At 37.1% G+C, this 21,131-nt stretch overlaps 1 protein-coding gene across 4 annotated transcripts in view; it reads right to left on the bottom strand.

The window, feature by feature from the left end:
- Positions 1–21,131, bottom strand: part of SIK3 (SIK family kinase 3) — a 210,011-nt gene that overhangs the window by 61,632 nt on the left and 127,248 nt on the right. For all 4 annotated transcript variants that reach the window (XM_015242201.3, XM_015242203.3, XM_015242202.3 and 1 more), the window contains exon 4: positions 11,206–11,367. In XM_015242201.3, coding sequence (XP_015097687.2) covers positions 11,206–11,367 — 162 coding nt within the window. The remainder of the gene's footprint in view (positions 1–11,205; positions 11,368–21,131) is intronic.

Raw genomic sequence — 21,131 nt, 5'->3', positions numbered from 1 at the left:
GAAGTGGGAAAATATTTCCCCTTATTTAGAAAACCTCGCCAGAAAATACTGTGACAAGATCCTTCCTGTTTCAAAACCTGAAAGCTTCTGAGGACTGGACTCACAGTTAGAGACAAAGACCAAGAATAGAAATGATTTTGGCCCTTGGTTAATTTCTCAATGGACTAATAAGTATGGGGTGGGGGCCACAAGCTGTCAGGTAGCCTTGCTGGAAATGACTTGAAGAACCAAAGATCAACACCTGTGAAAGAACACTTTCATAAACAGGATTTGGGTTGTCATATGGACTGTCAATATGGAACATGACACAGATAAGGAACTAATCTCGCTTTCCTACACAATATTACTAGCCTAGAGATCGTGCGACCCAAAAGCTTTATTTGGACTTGAACAAGAGTCAACTGTGAGGCTCTCAGAACATTGGTAGTGACGAAGATGCATTAAAAAGTTCCCAAGAGTCTCAACATTAGTTTACTCTTTAAAATGGGTCTTGGGAAGTCCTCAGTGTTTAGCAATCCCTCCAACCCCTGGCTGAACTTCCTAACTAGGAGCTAATAGAGAAGTAATGCCAAAAACTACTGACTCACAGCTTGAGCATTTATACACAAGAGAAATTCCTTCATGGGAAAATGAAAAAAAAAATCAAGTAATCAGCTTATTTGGGGAGGGCGGGGGGATTTGGTTTAGTTTAAGAAATCAGGGGAGGTCAGAATCGGAGGAGGGGAGAGGGTAATATTCAGGAAATTGGCAGAATTTATGTACCGTTTTGGTAACGTGTTAGAGAGGTACTGTAGCACCATTTTGTTGCAGTTCCTACTATTTCACCATATATGGGGCTCCTCCACACCCATCACTTGACCTTAGTAATTTCCCGACCCTCCACAACTTCCTAGCACTACATATCTATATAGTATGATGACTCTTTCTGGGGAAAATGAAAGTTTAAAAACAAAAATGCTGAACCAGCATTATAGTGATATTTTTCAACTAATGACTTACATATTTCCCCCAAAGCTTTAAAATGCCTTAGCAGTCAGGATCACTGACCTCAGCTATTTTTAAATGAGGTAATAGGCCAAGCCCCTCTGCTCTATTATAGATAGCACTACCCCCACCCTTCTCATGAAAAACAAAAAACTCTCCCCAACACAGGACCTTTCCATCAAACAGAGTAGATGTATACAGGAAAAGGTTGTTAATGAAACACTTTCTAAAAGACCAACAAACAATATTGACTAGAATTCCCGAAAATATTAATGCATACTAATGCATACCATTATAGTCATTATTCTAAATCATATCATTTAGAAAAATAAAAGTCCACTCAACCAGGTAAGTTTCTAACACTGATAGGTAAGCATACTACACAAATTTTTAGTGTGCCTTTTATAGACCATGATGAATCAAAGTCTCCTTAAAGTTGCAAAAGAAACTAAAGATACCAAATGGAAATATACTATGTAGGTATAATAACAATATTTTCCAAATTAAAAATCAAGGCATATGGTCTGATAAGCAGAAGGCTACTTTTGGAGAAAAGAAGGTATGACTACATATCAGAAGTTCTAAGCTGAAACTAGAACTAGCTGAAACTAGTAGAAACTGAGAGCAGGAAAGAAAATACCCTCTTAGGTTAAAGTTAATAGAATAAAGAACTCAAATGTGAGGAAACATCTGAAAAGGAGCCCACCTAAAAGGTAGTGTATAAACGTAATAGGAGTAGTACCCCCCAAGTTTTTGAGGGACCACTAACGCACAGAGGGGCACACATGGTCCTTGCCCCCATGGAGCAGATTAATTTGGGAGGGTACACATGACGCAATCACAATCGAACTATATAGTTATACACATAAATTGAGTTTTAGGCAAAAGGTTGGGGGCAATTGGTATATAATAGAGAAGAAGGGTTTTCCTGAAAAAGAATCTATTAAAAGTTCAGGGAATCTCCCAAGCTGATAAAAAAAAAAATCAAGGTCATATTCAGACTACAATGTAAAGATAACTGTAACCTACTTAATTTTACAGGTATCCAGTATCTTTCAACTTTTCTGACTCAACAAACTTCTTTCAAAGGAATATATTATCTTAACAGGAAGGAAAATTTTTAAATATTTGCCATTTTTGTATGATTTATGATAAAGATGTAACTTTAAGTAAAATACTTTATTTTATATCAGTACATCATTAAAATTGACTTAAAAGTTCATTATAAATAATATTTATATTTATCAACAAAATAAAAAGGCAACCTACTGAACAGGAGAAAATATTTACAAATTATATATCTGAAAAGGGGTTAACATACAAAATGTATAAAGAACTCATACAACTCAATAGCAAAAAAACAACCAATTTCACTTTTTAAATGAGCAGAAGATCTGAATAGATATTTTTTCCAAAGACATACAGAAGGCTAACAGGTATACGAAAAGATGTTCAATATCACCAATCATCAGGGAAATGCATATCAAAACCACAATGAGATATCACCTCACACTTGTTAGAATGGCTATTACCAAAAATACAAGAAATAACAAGTGTTGAGGATGTGGAGAAAAGGGAACTCATACATACTGTCGGTAGGAATGTAAATTGGTACAGTCAATATAAGACAGTATAGAGGTTCCCCAAAGATTTTAAAATGGAACTACCGTATAATCCAGCAATTCCACTCCTGGGTGTATATCCAATGGAAATAAAAACAGGTATCAAAGGGATATCTGCATTCCCATGATCATCACAGCATTTTTCACAATAGCCAAGATATGGAAACAAAAGTGTCCACTGATAGATGAATGCATTTTTAAATGTGGTATATATACACAATGGAATATTATTCAGTCATAAAAAAGAATAAAATCCTGCCATTTTTGACAACATGGATGGAACTTGAGGGCATTATGTTAAATGAAAGAAGTCGAACAGAGAAAGACAAATACTGTATGTTATCACTTAACGTGTGGAATCTTAAAAACAAACCAACCAACCAAGCTCACAGATACAGAGAAACAGACTGGTGTTTGCCAGAGTAGGGGGTGCAGGGTGGGTGAAATGGGCAATGTTGGTCAAAAGGTGCAAACTTCCAGTTGTAAAATAAGTAACTCATGAGGATGCTGCATATAGCATGGTGACCATCATTAATAATACTGTATTGTAAATTTGAAAGATGCTAAGAGAGAATATTTTAAAAGCCCTCATCATAAGGAAAAACAATTTTTCATAACCATGTATGGTGATGAATGTTAATTAGACTTATTGTGGTGATCATTTTGCAATACATACAAATATTGAGTCATTATGTCATAGACCTGAAATTAACATAATGTTATAAGTCAAGTATACTTCAATTTTTTAAAAGTTCATTATAAACATTATAAACATTATAAACAAGAAAAATTCATTTTTCCCCATTTTACAAGTGACATTATTTATGTGAGAAAAAGTATTAATTTAAAATTGATATATCATGTTTAGTTTGGGAGCTATGTATATATTGAGATGATAACATCCAAAATAGTCAAAAACTTTTCATGACCTGGCACTTGGAATGCTTACATTTTTGAACCTAAAAACCAAACCTGTCTATCTAAATTATTTCCATGATTTGTTTTTACAATTTTTTTAAATTGAATTATAGTCAGTTTACAATGTGGTGTCAATTTCTGGTATACAGCATAATTTTTCAGTAATACATGCATATATATTTATTCATTTTCATATTCTTTTTCACCATGAGCTACTACACGATCTTGAATATATTTCCGTGTGCTATACAGTATAAGCTTGTTTATCTATTTTATATATACCTGTCAGTATCTACAAATCTTGAACTCCCAGTTTATCTCTTCACACCCACCTCCCCCCTGGCAACCGTAAGTTTGTATTCTATGCTATGATTTGTTTTTAAATGGTAAAATGGATAAGCAAGTTTTGTACTTCTTTGCAAATAATATACTATAAATGTAGATGGTCTTTATTTGCAATAAAGCAAAACAGATGTTATATGTGTGTGTATAAAAATTTTGGTTTTTGAAGACCTAGAAATATCTATAAAAGAACTGTGATCAAATGAAGACAATTCATGAACTTGTTAAGGTCTGTCTTAAAGTACTGTAGAATCATCATTTCTATCTTCATTAACCAAATTAGAAAGCTTTTGGCGGGGGAGGGAGGTAATTACGTTTAGTTACTTATGTTTAGAGGAGGTACTGGGGATTGAACCCAGGACCTCATGCAGGCTAAGCATGCGCTCTACCACTTGAGCTTTGCCCTCCTCTCCATCATTAACTAAATTTTTAACATAAGTGTTCCTTATGTTTATACTGTCCAATGACCCATGTAAATTTAACAATACACAGTGAAAAACTGCATACTGGTCAACACTACCACGGTAACCAACCAGGTAACTGAGCAATAAATGCAACAGTTTAGTTACAAGCATACCTATTAGTTCACTACCAGGTAGACTCGCTTGATTTACTGTCAGAGGCTCTCAAACGATTCCATTTAAGGAGAGTGGGGAGACCTAACTCACTATTCCATTTATCTACTTACAATTATACCCCCCAAAATGATCTGCAACTAACAGCAGTTTGTGAAGAGGAACTTAAAGTTGGGGAAGAAATTCTTGACTCTGTTTCTCAAACTGGTCTGTGTTTACATATTCTGGGCATAATGTTGCAGTACGCCAAGACTTACGTGAAACTATAAGGTAAGTGAAATACACCTTCCTGGGACATCATTTTTTTTCTATATTAAATAAAATTGAATAATTTTAATACTAAGACAAATGTGGGTATGACATTAGAGGAATACAGAATGTTCATGAATTTAAAAATAAAGCATGTGACTAAAAAAGTGAGCCATTCAGACCATGTAACCTGTCCCCCACCCGCCCTCTCACCTTGTGTGAGTTCATCGCCTCCGTGTTAGGAAAATCACAGTGAGAAAGTCTGAGAAGCAATGCTTCTGTACTGATAGCATAGCTGTTGTCAGTGAGGCCCTCTACACAGAAAACTGGTTTTGATCCTAGCAAGCACAAGCACTTCGCAGAATCAGCAAGACCTCACTTATAACCTAGAACCATGATTGACAAAAATCTGCTCATTTGAAAGTTTTTTTTTAACACCTTTAAGTTCATTTGAATTTGAATTTTAGAATTTTTTTCACAAATCAACTGTGTACCTGAAGTGCCTTTTAAATGAAAGTACATTAGTTTTTCATTTGAAAAGCTTCAGTCTTAGGAATAGGATTCAGAAGAGAGAATTTTTCAAATTGCATTTTCCCAAAGGCCAATTAATGTTGTTTAGCACCTGCTAGTTGAGGGTCATTTACCATTTCAGGGTGAGGACACAGGTTGTGGCATTACGATTCCTAGGTTCTATAATGACCTAATTTTGGGAAAGTCACATGGCCTCTCTAGGTCTCAGTTTACTACCTGTCAACCAGGGAGGTGTACTGAAAGATTACCTAAACAAAGGGCTTTAGGATCATGACATAAAATTTGGGACTGACATGAATATTGCATAACCACTTTTTGTGACCCAACAGGAACACTCTCCATCACCACACCGTGGAAGGAGTCTCAGAAATCCAAGGTTTCCAAACTCTTTTCCTATATGACTATATCTCAGTATATCTCTGGGGTGAAAGGTCAATGCACTTATGAAACGTTTTAGTTTCTCGCTTTTGAAAAAATGAAATAGTCTAGATCTCAACATATAAAGGTCAAAAATTTCCACAGTACCTTAAATCCATGTACTGTGGAAATTCTTTCCAAAATACTGGCTTTGCTGTAGCTGAACTTCAGATCTTTGCTGTCTACTGATTGCCAACTAAAACAATAACACCGGAGTGGAAACTATCTCATGGAGACCATTCTGGGAGTCGACATTTAAGAGAAAAGTTTCCAACTTCCTTAGGTTTAAAAAAAAAAAAAGTTTCCACAATTTTCAAAACATTCTCATAACGTCTGAGTATTTCAAATAACTTTGCTTCACGGAATAGGCCAGCTACATTTAGGTTTTTTCTTAGGCAACCTTTTACAAATATAGAAATTTCTCTACTTAATCTTTGGGGATAAGAAGAAAATTACTTTCAAATAAGAGTGCATCAACCATCAAAATAAGACAACACCATTTTTCTTTAATAGCCTAACATAATCCATCAATAAGAAAATCTGATTTCTCTATTTCTAAACATATCTTTGACCAGAAGTTTCCTCTTTCTGGCCCAGATGTGTGACTGGTGATCCCATCCTGGAAGTTCTTCCACTGCGCCCATCTCTTGTATCTGCTGTTCTTTTCTTCCCTCCTATGTCCACTACCACCACCTGTCTGCAGGGTTTACCAAACGGCAAATCAAATCACAGCCTTTTAGCCGGTCTTCCCAGTGCCTTCCTGTCCCTTCTCCCTACTCCCACCTTTTTTTTTTTCTTATCCATCCTGAATCTGACTTATTAAGCCTGGTATTCAAACAATTTCACAACGTACCCCTCCTGCCTTCTCAGGCATGACTCCCCACCTGAGTCTTCCCTCCAGCCAAGTTTTTTTGCAAATACACTGCATGCCTTCCACTGCTGCTCTGGCTTCTCTAACTCTGCTTCACATTGCAAGCAAAATTCAAACCCCAAACCTGCACACTGTGCACAAGGCCCCACGTGAACTGGCCCTTGCCGGCCCTCTCCCCCTAGCCTTCCACTCTCACCTTATTCACCATCTCCAGTCACGCTAACCTTTCTCTTACCCCTCAAACATGGTCCATTCACCTCACTGAGGCGTCAGCACTGCTCTTCAGCCTGGCAGGCTCCAACTACGCTGGTTATCCTCCCATAAGTCATTCTGTCAGATTTCTTGATTTTATCACTTCACAGCCCTCATGAGAGCCTATTTATGTGTTTACTGCCTATCTTCCCTCATCAGAATGTTAGTTCCAACAGACTATTTTATCTGCTGCTGAATCCCCAGTGCCTTGGTCAGTGTCTGCACACAGCAGGTGCTTTATCAGCATTTGCCGAGTGACTTACCCTATTGCAATTCTCTCCCCTACACAGATCCTTTAAGAGTTCTACTCATTCTTTAAGACTCACCACAAATGTTACATCCTCAAAAGGGTGTTTATGTCCTCATCACCACTGTGTAAAGTTCAGATCAACAAGGGTTTTGGGCACCTACTACTGAACAGGTGTGTGCGAGGCAGCGGGGGGCGGGGAAACAAGATATGGTTACAGTCTCTGTGACACTTGCAATCTAATGGAATTTTGCAAACTGAAGTGGTTTCTCCATCCTCTGAACGGTGGTAACTAGACTACACAATTAATGCGATACTGAATCGTGAGTGCTTTATAACATCTCTTCTATTGTATCAAACTATGATTTGGTAGCTGCTGGACATGCTGCCACCCAGGGATACAGGACACATGCTGAGAGAGCCACGTTGTGCCTCCCCACCCCTTCATCTGCTCCTCTATGGAATCTCACACATCTGAGACATAAAAAGTGAAAGGTCAGACACCAAGAACCCTATTCTTTTTCCAGCATTGAACTCTCTATGTGAAAGCAATTTGCATGAGTGCTCTTTATAAGAAATTCAAAGTTTTAGCAAGTTAAAGGTGTTTCGAAAACTCGAATGTTTTCAAATAAGTTCTACTTGCACGCCAAACATGATGAAATTAAATGATACATGTGAAAATGCTCTGCAAAGCAATTTTATATATGTGAAGCATAATTTCGGTGTTATCTAACCTTTTCAAAGGTCTAAGCATTTGCTGCCCAAATAGACTGTAAATTCCTGAAGGTAGGAGTCATATTCTTAAGACTTCTTTTTTTCTCTTCCCTGATACTGGAGCAACGAGCCTTTGTTAAGAACAGGTAAGATTTCAGATAACCACTATAAATTCTTAGTTCGAGATTTGGTAACTCTTTCAGAAACAAAATTCTTTATTGTGAAAGTGATCAATACTTATTCTGGATTACCAATGACGGAAACATCTTTTAACTAATTCTACAGAAGACAGGTTTGTGACCGCCATTAAGAAGAACTATTTTATTCTAAAACCAGAAAGAAAACAAAATGTTCACCTGGGCTTCATTCTCTTTAGAAATAGCACTAGAACAAAAATACATGGGTAAGAATTTAAGCACAAAAACTCTTAAACCATGGAATGATGTTTAATCTCTTAATATTTGTAACTGAAACTTACCTCTTATGTCCAGGGAACACACATTCGCCTGAAGAGGGCTAGCATAAGCTTCTATAATAGCTAGATTTTTATAATAGTACCAAGTATTACATGTAAATTATCACATTACTTCATACAAAAAGTAAAAATAAATTCCTGTAAATACAAACATTCCCAGAACAACTTATTCATCTACATTTGAACAGGATGCGCAGTCTTTTCATCAAAACCACTAGGTAAGCACTGGCATGAGGAAAACATGAATTCCTTAAATTTCCTAATCTGAATTTTTATTAATTCCATGTTAATCTGCTGCTGTAACATATATGATGATTTTAAAAAATGAGGTGCTTAAGACTAACAATATTTTAAATAAAACAAAAAAGCCACTCTTTTTCATGTGTTTCTTTCATATATAGCAGTTCTTTCTTACTGAGATTTACAGTAATTCATCAAAAAGACTGAGATTTACAATAAATCACTGAAAAGATCGGGGATCTGAAAGTCACTTTTAGCTTTTAGAATAAAAAGTTGATTTCATTACTTATCTGACCTTATCCTGTCAGAATCATCCAACCTCCCTCTCCAAAATTAGTCACACTGTAGTCAGCTTCAGCTAGAAGCATTTCTCCCACTGTTCCATTAAGTGCAAAGAAGACGTGACAGATGGGAACGGGCCTTCTATCTAATTTATATGTAAGAAGGAAGTTCAGGCAATGACTGAGAAACTGAGTAATGACAGCGTGTAGGAAAGACTGCAAAGACAATGCCAGATACTGTAGCAGGGCACCAAACTAGAGGTGCTCATTTACTCTTTGCTTTGCTCTGAAAACAAGTAATAAAAACGCAGACTTTGGGTTAATGAAGTAAAAATCTTGCCAAAGTATACGTATTAACACAGAAAGCCCAAAGCTGACTGCCAGCACCCTAGGAGTTTGTAATTACACACCAGCAGGTAGAGACTCACATTGTGACTACATGGATTTTTATTAACTATTAACAAAGGAAAGCATTAAAAAAAAATCCCCTTACCCAAATATTTGTCAGAAGAGTTTCTAATTTCAATTATCACCAACCTCTTCTTTTATATTGGTTTTCCAGTGCAAAAACTAAAAGCCATAAATATTTCCCCTAACTAAATCAAAATGGTTCTAAAATCAAGAACTAAGGAAGCATAAACATTTTTCTTAGGCTTTGGTCAGTGAGGGTAGAATCAGATTGTAGCAGAAAAAGAGAGCCTTCTTTTAACTCACTACCCTAATCCATAATTCAAAGAACCCTGCGATAGCATTCGTAATAGGCTGAATAACAGCCCTTCCAAGACGTCCTTGTCCTAATCCATGGAACTTGTGAATGTGTTACCTACTCTTGCAGACGTGAACAGGTGAAGGATCTTGAGATGGGAGACCATCCTGGATTATCCAGGAGGGCCCAGTATAATCACAGGGTCCTTGTAAGAGGGAAGTAGGAGAATGAGACTAGGAGTGGGAGATGACAACGGGAACAGGAGGAGGAGGAGGAGCGATATGAGGAAAGGGCTGGAACCAAGCAATGCAGGAGGCCTTGAGAAGCTGAAAAAGGGGAGGAGCCAAATTCTGCAGAGGCTCCTGATGGAACCTGTCCCACCAACGCTTTGACTTCAGCCCTACAGGACTCATTTCAGGTTTCTGACCTCCAGCACCATAAGATAATAACTCTGCATTGTTTCAAGCCACTAAGCTTGTCGTAATTTGTTACGGCAACAAAAGACAGTTAACACAACATTTTATTATACGTTTGAGGACTGTGAGGCTTAGTAGGTCTTACTACCATTATTTTAACTGAAGCTACAACAAATAATTATAAAACAGGGTTTCAAATTGTCTGGTCCTTCCATCCTACCCACCCTTGTGAGAACTGCCGGCATCTAGAGAGCTTTAGAGAACATAAAACAAACATAAGGGTAAAGGAAAAACATGATTTTACGTAAGATAAAGAAAGCATCTAATTCCTGTCTACTATATACTGAGCAAATACGAGATTCAAAGAGCTTGCAACTATAAAAGTTCTAATCAGCCCAACTGAGATAAATAAAAGGCTGGGTGACAATCCAAGGATGTAAACTTAGAGCCTGGAAAGTAAGCAGAGTTATGTACACAAAAGAAACTGTCAGGAGAATCACCAACCTGCAAGGGTACACGCAGGTACTTTGACCTATAATATGGACTTGAACTCTCACTTCCTATACAATTAAGGAGGGAAATCTTTAGAACTGCTTTTTACCTAGGTTTTTTTTCAAGACAGTTATATTCTAGCCACACTTCTGTATTCTTCTTTCCTTTTTTTTTTTTTCAACACTTCTGTTTTCTATATGAGACTCCCTCCCTTTTTATCTGGGAGATGAGGGACACACACAATGTAATATAGAAAATTGTCAGAAAACAAAAATGGTTTATTTTCATATTTATAACTTCTATACAGACTGCAGTCACTTTCTTCTATCAATAGGTGGTGAGCTTGCATTGGCTCGGCAAATGCTGACAGCTTACTAATACTGAAGTATGAGTAGACTGAGGCAGTGAAAAATGCTTTTCAGGCACTGTCCGATGAGCAGATGAAGGAAATTTGAGGATAAAAAGAGATGGACTGCCTTTAAACCACGATGAACTTTATTCTTCCTAAATGATCATAAAATCCATCTTAAGAATGAGCATGTGCTACATCAGCAATGACACAAATCAACCTTCTCAAGTGAAGCTGAGAGGGTATAACACTTTTAGCAGTTTTTCTTACTACTTTATTCTATGTTTTATCCTTTATTATTTAAAAATTACATTTTCTTCTTTCTCCCCAACCTTTCATTTAATACTATATGAAAAAGTAGCATAAATGTATTTGAAAGCTTATTAATTTTCAACCCCTACACACACACACACAGTCCTTTTTATAATACTTTCTGAATAGACGGAAACAGACAACCCCTTGCTTTAAGAACCTGAAAGGAAAAGCTCTTTATTCCTATTTCACATCCTCAGCACACTTCTTACCTGCTATTTTGATATTCAGATTGGCGTCCAGAAGCAAATTTTCAGCTTTTAGATCACGATGAACAATGTTCCGACAGTGACAAAAATACACGGCTGCAACGATCTGTTTGAACTTCCGACGGGCCTCCTTTTCTGCCATCCTGCCGTGGGCCACCAGGTGGTCTGCGATGGAGAAGAACACCTTCAGCTCTCATTTCGGACAGTGGTACACTTTCAAAAGGCAGATGGAAGGAGGGAGGCAAGGGGGCCCAGGACATGAGTGAGTCAAAGAAGTGAAACAAACACATGGAAAACAACACACTTATAGTCCTGATCTGTATCTGTAAAAATTCATCAGTAGTCAGTACTCAAACTCTGTTCAGTATAAATTCCGTTACACATACGTATGCACAAGAATACACTTGCTCTACCATAAGAAAGAGAGTTCTGAGGATGCATGCAATGGCATTCATCAAGGATTGTAACACTCAGCACCTTCCTGTTCATATCTCTGTTGCAAAAGATTACACAGACACAGCAAACATGCACATGAAGATAAGCATCAGCGATATTTCCTGTGCTGCAGGGTGAGTCAAAAAGCAGAGTCACAATAATCAATCATTTTAGGAAAGAGTAGACAGAAATTAGTCATTGCTAAGAGGGAAAACTGCTTTACAGAGGACTCTGTTTAGGCTAATGTCTCTTCTGCTCTCTCAAAAGTTTACAGTTTGACATAAAAATGTACTTATTTGGTGACTAATTCTCTGGAATACATTATAATACACCTGCATCTTTACATCTGCATTTATTGTGCTTACCAAATATTTTTTAAACTATGTTGTTAATTTTTACAGATAACACCAATAGAAAATCAAGTGAAGTTACTACCACTTTAAATGAAATAATTTCATTGGCTAAGTTGCTAAGGTATAGCCAAAGAATTTACATGTGATAAAACTTTGTAATTCTACAAACCATGCAACCTACTATATTTAAAAATGAATAGATTGGCATCAAATCAAGATCATAAGTTCTTTACGTTTTTCTAATAGTGGCAGTAGAACGACATACATATCCAATGACATACATATCCTTAGCCCAGTTCTTCCTCTAACAGCATATATGGGGCACGACAGCTGATAGGATCAGAAATGTTAGCAGCACAGTTTGCTCTGTTTGAAATTTCTAAGTCTCATTAGCACTATCCTTAAACCAACTGATCGAGCTGGAAAAAGACACACTTGCCATCATAATCATCCGGAGACGATGGGAAAGTGAAAAATTAGACAATTTAAGTAAGTATATTATTGTGTGTCTATCAACAGTAGTTTCAGTAATATTACCCAATTGTTTTGGCACCATCTCAGTCACCCACAAGACCAGTCAGGACCAGTATATCTATTCTTCATCATAAAGAGGAAGTTTGAGACAAAGTGTATGTTCTAATAGCGATGGGTAAGATTAAGAGCTTGGGGAAAAAAATGGGGGGACGGGGGGGTTTGTGAAGAAGGGGGGTTAAATGACACTCCATCCACAGAGCAGATCTTCAAGTAATTCAAACTATATTCTGATCACAAAAAACATAAAACTTTGGAGACCAAATACTATAGTAAATTTAAGAACATTGTAAATGTATTATTTAAATTATTAACTAAGACCCCCCCAAAGGAGTTGTTGTTCTAATTGTTAGAGTTAACATTGACCCACACACAAGACTTCTGAAGCATTTCCCTCAAAAACAATCATTCTTGTACCCAAGATTACCTGTTTAGTAGGAAAAATAAAGAAAATAAGAGGTTTTTAGCTTATAAGTGAAAAGGACGGGAATACAGCTTTCTGCAGGAGTTTAGAGGTGGTGATAAATGAGCTCACACTCTGGTATGTTTAGGCTCCTGGTGAGATCTGTCAAATTAACTTTAAACAACACAAAGTCCCTAACTAGGGACAGTGAGTGCATGTAAGCTGTGAAACCTGGACACCCGTCAGATGTGGACGCTGTGTTCCATTTTGAGAGGCCATTCTCTAACAGTACCTGCTCCTTTGACCCACTATTTCTCTTAAACCAAGGCCTAATTATTCTAATAATATGTTTAGCTGCTAAACTTTGTCTAATTAAAGAGCTTTGAAGAGACAGCTATTCTTGAGAAACATAAAAATAAACCCTTATGAAGGTTTACCATCAGAAGCTCATTTGGCCAAACCACCCATTAATTAAAATGCCCAAGAGACATTCATCTGGCAGTAAATACTAATTACCAGAATACATCAAAGAGCTTCTTAAATACAACAGAATGATTAATTTAGTGATTTCCAAAATAAGTGACTTTCTTTTATTAAAAAAAACCTCTTTATATTTTCTAAGTACTTTGTTTTCCTAAAATGATTGGAAAGTCCTCAAAAATGGTACAGAGGCCAGGAGCTGGTGGAATGCAGCCTCGTTCTGTTTTATCTCTACAATGACACACTGGTTGTCCTTGGATGCATCATTCATACTGCCAATATCTCCACCTCTTGATCTGCTAAATAGAAACAAATTCTGTTACATGCTATGGCCAAAGAAAGTACAGCATATTTGGGAATAAACTTGTACTCTAAGAGTCGTAATATACAATTTTAACTTTCAAACACTTAAAAAGCTATTTTTTTAAAAAAAGATCCACTCAATAGTACACAAGTACTACTTCAGCATTTGGTTAATAGGTTTGTTCAGGATTCTGCAGTGCTTGAAGGTGATTATTATTATACACCAATTGTCACTGTTAGACGGTTCTGGTTAAAAGGTTATCATGACAGCACACTGGTTAAAACTGTATAGTACTTTCCCTAAAGATACCCAGGGTGTCCCTATAGTTATGAATATAAAGAAGGGATACAAACCACTTTTTTTTAAGGTGTTGGCTGCAAACACCAGATGTTTTTTCTAGCCATTGTGTTTGATGTTTAAGTTTCCTCTTCTTTGGCAGCACTGTGCTCTTCTTCACATTCAAGACCATCACACTGGCTCGGTGTCATTCACACTTTAGTCTCTGCTTTTATTTTTGCCCATCTTATTACCACCACCCCTCCTCCTATCCCGTAAGTTTGCTTTCAGTGTAAACCTACAGGGTCTGGTGGGTGTGCCAGGAAGCCGGCGGCCTGCAGTGGTTTCCAGTCCCTGCTGAAACTGCCTTTCAGCTGCCTGCTGACAAATGGCTGCTTTATGTTCGTGTGTGCTCCATAGGCAGGCAGCAAACATTCTTCAGGCTCAAGTAGGACACTGAACTTTCAGCAAAGAAACCCAGAGCAGTAGCCCCGTCTGGACTCAACACAAAGTCACAGCATTTGAATAAACACTGGGGCAGTTTCAGAAGGCAAATGAAACAAACAGCTCTTGAATTACTCAATATTCAAAGTAAAATATATTCTGAATCTTGTCAGGACAAACCCTAGTTGCAGGGAACTCTGAAGAGTTGTTCAGTGAGCTAGTTCTCCTGAATGCTGTGCGAGATGCCACCCCTGTCTCCTGTCCCAAATGTCCCACCCTGGAGCCATGACCCTAGTCCCCTGCATTCCCGGATCCCCGCCCGCTTCACTCCACCCCTGAGTCTAGACAATCTTCAACCCATCACAGTTAAGTCTCTCTTCACCATCAATCACGTACTTACCTATTTAGTCGCCACTATACCTCTGGGGCAAATTTAAAGTTTTTCTCTATCACAACTTCAACCATTTCAACCCAGACAAGGATGAGATGACTCTCAGTTAAGAGGAGAAAACGGTTCTCCTGTTTCCAAGCTCTTACCAAGAGGAAAGAGTCTAAGTTCTCTTTCTCACTTTCCAATCACCATAAATCACTTGGCACTAGATTTCTGTAATCCTTTTTATCTGCTCTACTTCACAAAACATAAAAATATTAGTGTCACGAAGGGATTTATATACCTCATGAGAAGTATATTATTAGAAGTGGGGGGGAATAAATTCTAAAATTTCAAAAATATTAGAGCGCCAGCATTTATAAAGTTTGCTTCAGAATTCACTGTTTGTAATTTTGTCCCAATCTGACTCAGGAAGAAATATCTTGTGGTACATTTAGATTCTAACCTTTCAAAGAACAAAAATACACATAAGGCAGTCTTAACTTCCCGAGGCCAGTGGCAGCTTCACTGGAGTGTCAGAGGCATGCCACTAATGGGGTAGTGGTGGGGAGCCAACGTTTCTTAAAATAAGTCACTTTTCCACTATAAACAGACAGTGTCTCCATTTGTCTGCTAGGTCTACAACTCATAACTGATCCAAAACACTAGCTGAAAATGAACATACCCTGACAGCAGGTCAAGCAACAGGGCAGAAACTTTTCATTTTTCACGATGAAGAAATAAGCCAGTCTAGAATGGGGAAAAGGCGGCTTGTGTGCTAAGCCTAGGTGGGCACCTGAAAAAGTTTCTTCCAATTCCAAGCGAACCACAGCAAGCAGTTCTTTGCTTGGCCACTCCTTTCTATCATTTCTTCTTTCTACACCCATGGAAACGACTTCCTGTTTATCAAACAAACACTTCTTCCCAAAAGAGCCGGGGCAGCCGGGGCAAGGCCAAGATAACTCAGCCGCCTGAGAGCAGGTTAACAAGAGTGCATCCTCTTCAACATCACACCGGACCCAGCTCTCGGGGGCCCCATGCCGCCCGTGACCAGAGGAAGAGGGCTTGTGATTTTGCTTTCTTTGCCCAAATCCAACAACCTCACACCAAGCTGCTTTACTTGTTGCTGCTTCTTGACACCAGCTCTTTTCTTCATCCTCCCAGGGGTCCAGGCCAAAAACCTTGCTGCCATCTTTCGTTCTCTTTCTCCCATACCCACGTCCAATTCATCAGCACATTTTATTAACTCTGCTATCAAAACATACACAGAATTCAACTATTCCTCACCCCTACCCCTACCCGACTCTAGTGCCACCAACCTAGTCCACTAGCCACTGTCTCCCTCCTGGATTATTGTAATAACCTCAGAATATTACTCCCAACCATATCCCTGATTCTGTCCTTGAGCACCCCCCCATGATCTACTCTCAAAACAACAGCCAGAGTAATAATTCCCTACCCTCTACAAAAAAAAGATACAGAATTATTTGGAGTTAGTCATTACTGGGTACCCTTGCAGGCATTAAAAACAAAACACACATAATTTTTTTTTCTGTCTATCCCAAATAAATTAAACTTTTTCTTTAAGGATTCTGAGAAAACACAATTTCTTTGTGAAACACTTACAGTCACAGGATATGCTTTTAGTTCTGAAAGTTTAAAGCTAGAACTATTTTTTTTTTCCTGTGCCTCCTTAGTACACACAAAAGGGTGCTCTGCATACGATGGATGCTTAATAATAACAGATTAACTCAAGGAATATCAATCAGAGGAAAGACTATAAACTTTTATAAAAACTCATTGTTTTACTCTTTATTTTTATTTTGCTAATAAAGTCTGTAAATTAGGCATTGTTTATGTTAAGTCTTTATTAAAAAATGCTATTCTTTTGATAAGAAATCTACCCACATTAATGTACAATGGAGGATTTGCTTTCTCATAGCTTCTTAAAAAAGTACTTCTAGACTAAGCTTAAGTTCAGGCAGCCTATGAAACAGGATCCCATATGTTCTGAAAGCCTTTCAAGAATGTTACTCAGACTCTTCTGATATAGTACAGATGCTTCTCATTCTACACCAATCTAGTAGCAAAGTGGGGTTAGCTACTTTTGTAACACAGAGGATCTTCCCTAATTCCTCGTATAATCTGCAGGTTTCAAATCAAGCTCATTCTTTTGAAATCCAGCTCAAAGGTCATATCTCCCAAGCTGTCCTCAACCTACTCGTGTACTCTGGAACTGGCCCATAATCTGTGTCTAATGGCATTTAGTCTATATACCTCTGTGACATCAATGAACAACTATATCACAGTTGTTTCTTAACATGTGCATCTCCCTCCTAGACCAGGGATTCTTGGTCCATGGAAGGGTTAGCAGGAAAATATGTACTGTGTGTGTTTCCATTTGCATAGCAAGTAAAAGGAAATACAAACATGTATGTAGGTATACCTGTGTATACATTTGTTTATATTTTCTAAAGTAAGTAATGTTAAATGAGAAACTTCTAAAAATGGTTCTTATAGGGGCATGGAAAAGGGATGGAAACCTAGACTTTCCTGAATGCACCCTGTTTTATAAGTTTTTTTAACGTTTTTTATTGATTTATAATCATTTTACAATGTTGTGTCAAATTCCAGTGTAGAGCACAATTTTTCAGTTATAAATGAACATATATATATTCATTGTCACATTTTTTTCTCTGTGAGCTACCGTAAGATCTTATGTATATTTCCCTGTGCTTTACAGTATAATCTTGTTTATCTATTCTACAATTTTAAAATCCCATCTATCCCTTCCCACCCTCCACCCCCTTGGCAACCACAAGTTTGTATTCTATGTCTATGAGTCTATTTCTGTTTTGTATTTATGCTTTGTTTTTTTTTGTTTTTTTAGATTCTACATATGAGCAATCTCATATGGTATTTTTCTTTCTCTTTCTGGCTTACTTCACTTAGAATGACATTTTCTAGGAGCATCCATGTTGCTGCAAATGGCGTTATGTTGTCGGTTTTTATGGCTGAATGTTTTATAAGTTTTAATCTTAGAAACATGCAATGTCGTAAATAGCTCACATAATTCAGAATTGAATCAAATAGAAGAAAAACTAATTTCTACAAACTGAAAGCAAATTGGAGAAAAATGAACCTAATTCTAAGTTAAGTTGTGACATAATCAGAGAATAATTTTTTTAAGTGACAATTAAACACAATAGTTTGCCTATGCATCTTTAATGGGATATGTCCTAAGGACAAAAAGAACCAGTAGTCTCCTTAATATTTGGAACAATATTGGTATTATTCTGAATCAGTCTTGCCCTCACTCTCATAATTAATACTGTAATTATGTTAAAGTCATTTGAACCCACAATTTTTAGCATAAGAGAAATGAGATATAATATTATATATTTCTAATATTCAATTCTTGAATATTCAGTATCATTAAATTCAATACAATATTCAAGAATTAAAAAACACTGAAACTTACATTTCAATTGGACTGTTAGTATAAATTCACGTTTTATTTTTCTCGCTATAAAAAAATACATATTTCCTACCTCTGTGCCCTGAAAGGGCCTTTAAGCAATGATAACTGTAGCAATGTAAGCATCCCTTGGGCACAGAGTGAAGGACCCAGAGCTCCCAGGAGAAATGTTTGATTCCAGGTCTGTGACAGGAAGTGTTCAAGATAAGCCTGGGACATCTTACCTAAATGCAAGGAAGCTATCAAAGACTATTGGGATCATGTCAAAATGACATAGGGGTCAACTTAAAGAGGCTCCCACTGGCTAAGCGGAATCACTTGAGCACCAAAAAAATAGTGACTTGATAGACTGAAACATACCAAATGTATTAAAGTCCATAAGTTCAAAATGTATTACAAAATAAAGTCAAATTCATTGATTACCACTGGTGATTGTAAGGATACCAGTTCATTATTCTGAAATTTAATACGTAAAGGAAAACTATCAAGCATTTATTTTGTATTTACTGTAGTTTCTAAATAGTTTATAGACAAAGTTCTTTATAGAAGAACTATAGCTAATAAATGTAAAAAGAATGAGAGAATTAAAAATCATCATTTTGCAACTTCTAATGAAGTAAAGTATCTAGGCAACTAAATAATAAGAGTGGCTAAAACATTAGGTCAAAAGTGGATGGGAAACTTCATACAAACTTATAAAACTTTATACACCACTAAAGTGGGGAAATCAGATGTTATACAAGTGCTCAAATGATGCAACAGTAAGACCATGACTTGTTCCTGCCTCTGTCCCCACCAAAGTGACCCATATTTAAACCAAACCATTTTACAAGAAATAGTGAGCCAGAAGAACAAGTTAAATGACACAATAAGGATCCAAATCCACAATGTGGGAAATTTTTTACGACCATCCAGTTTCTTCAACAAATAAATGGCATAGAAAAAAAGTGTGTGTTTGCAGGAGAGAGAAGGGGCTGTTACAAATTATAAAAAATTTAAGACACCAACTCAGTGGATGTATGGACTCTGCTGCATCATGATTTGAACAAACTATAAAAAGATGTTTTGAGACAATTGGAGAAAGCTATAAACATGTCCTGCCTATTAGTTAATTTTGTTGGGCTTAATAATGGTATTGTAGACTTCAGCTTTGGTTATGAAAGAGTAATTGATACTGGATTTACTCTCCCACTATAACCAAATACAACATTTGGACTGTTTGCAGACTGTGGACAATAACCAACAAAAGTCTATGATTCTTCAGAGAAAGAAAGCTCAAGAGTTGAGCCCCTTATTCACCCCAAACCACAATCTATGGAGACAGAACCCAAGCAAAGAAAAGAGAGAGAAAACAGACCAGCGTTAGGGGCTGGTAAGGCAGCTAGAATTTGGGTGGCAGGATAGCAGAGAAGGATGGAAAAGCAAACGCCAAAAATGAGCATAGAAATTCTGATCATGTCTTGGCCAAATATCAAACTGTGCATGAACAAAGCAAAACTATGAAAGGCTTAGCTTTAAAAAATTGCTGGGAAGATGGAAGCTAAAGAGGAATTTTTAGAGGTTATATAGTGCTCAGGGGATGCTGGAGTTCAGATTCAGCTTACAAGGAAAGACTCTGATGAAGATTTTATGTACTCAGTTGAGACCCCAGAAAACAACATCCTGGGGAGTAAGAGCTATGCCATAAAAGGAAGGGCAAAACTAAAACAGAGCCAACCTAACAACGCCCAAAGCTAAGCCTCAACACGAACAAGGAGATCCATCGTAATAAGTGCCTGCCAGAACAGATGCCACGTGATAGAAAACACCATAAGCCCTGCCGCTCTTAGGAGCCAGTACATAATAAAAAATTACTAGCCGCGGGAAGAAGCAGGAAAAGTGACTGATGATCAAGAGATGAAAGTCAACAGAAGCAGAACCAGAGATGACTCGGATGTTAGAGTTAGCGGGCAAGGACTTCAAAATGACTAGGATTAATACGGTAAAGAATTAATCAGGAAAAGACGTACAAAAAGCTTTAAAAAATGGAATACGTTGAGGGAGAATCAAAATCTCTAAAATATATACTATCTATAAACATATTCTAAAATGGCAAAACATCTGAAATTGAGAATTCATGGCATACATTAACAGCTGGCGCAGCAAAAGACAGGATTGGTGACCTTGGGACAGATAGTATGCTTAAGTTTTTTAAAAATCCTTAAATACAAGAGAAAATATTAAGTATTTATGAGTGAAATGGTATGATTTCTTGAATTTGCTTTAAAACACTTTTAACAAAAAAAAAGTTGGGAAAGGTGGAGGGTATAGCTCAAGTGGTAGAGCATTTGCCTAGCATGCATGAGGTCCTGGGTTCAATACCCAGCGCCTCTTCTGAAAATAAATAAATAAACAAATCTAATTACTCCCTCCCACCAAAAAATTTTTGTTTTAAAAAGTTGGGAAAAATTATAAAACAAGAACAGCAAAATGTTGATAACTGTCAAAATGAGGTGATGAGTGTAACAGAGTTCATATAGTATTCTCTTCCCTTTCATATATATTGGAAAACGCCTATAAAAAAGTATTTTGAAATGGAATGTATCATTTGCACATCTATGTTCATAAGTTTTATGTGCAATAATCAATAGGTAGGAACAACCCATGTGTCCGTGAATGGATGAATGGATAAACTAAATGTGCTACGTCCATATAACGGAATATTGTTCAGCTCTAAAAAGAAGGAAATTCTGACACATGCAACAACATAGAGGAACCCTGAGGACTTCATGCTAAGTGAAATAAGCCAGTCACAACAGGACAAATACTGTGTGATCCCACTTATATGAGGCACCTAGAGTAGTCAGATTCAGAGA

The sequence above is a fragment of the Vicugna pacos genome, chromosome 33 (genome assembly GCF_048564905.1).
Source record: "Vicugna pacos chromosome 33, VicPac4, whole genome shotgun sequence".
Classification (NCBI taxonomy): Eukaryota; Metazoa; Chordata; class Mammalia; order Artiodactyla; family Camelidae; genus Vicugna; species Vicugna pacos.
This window is presented reverse-complemented; position numbering and strand designations above follow the sequence as displayed.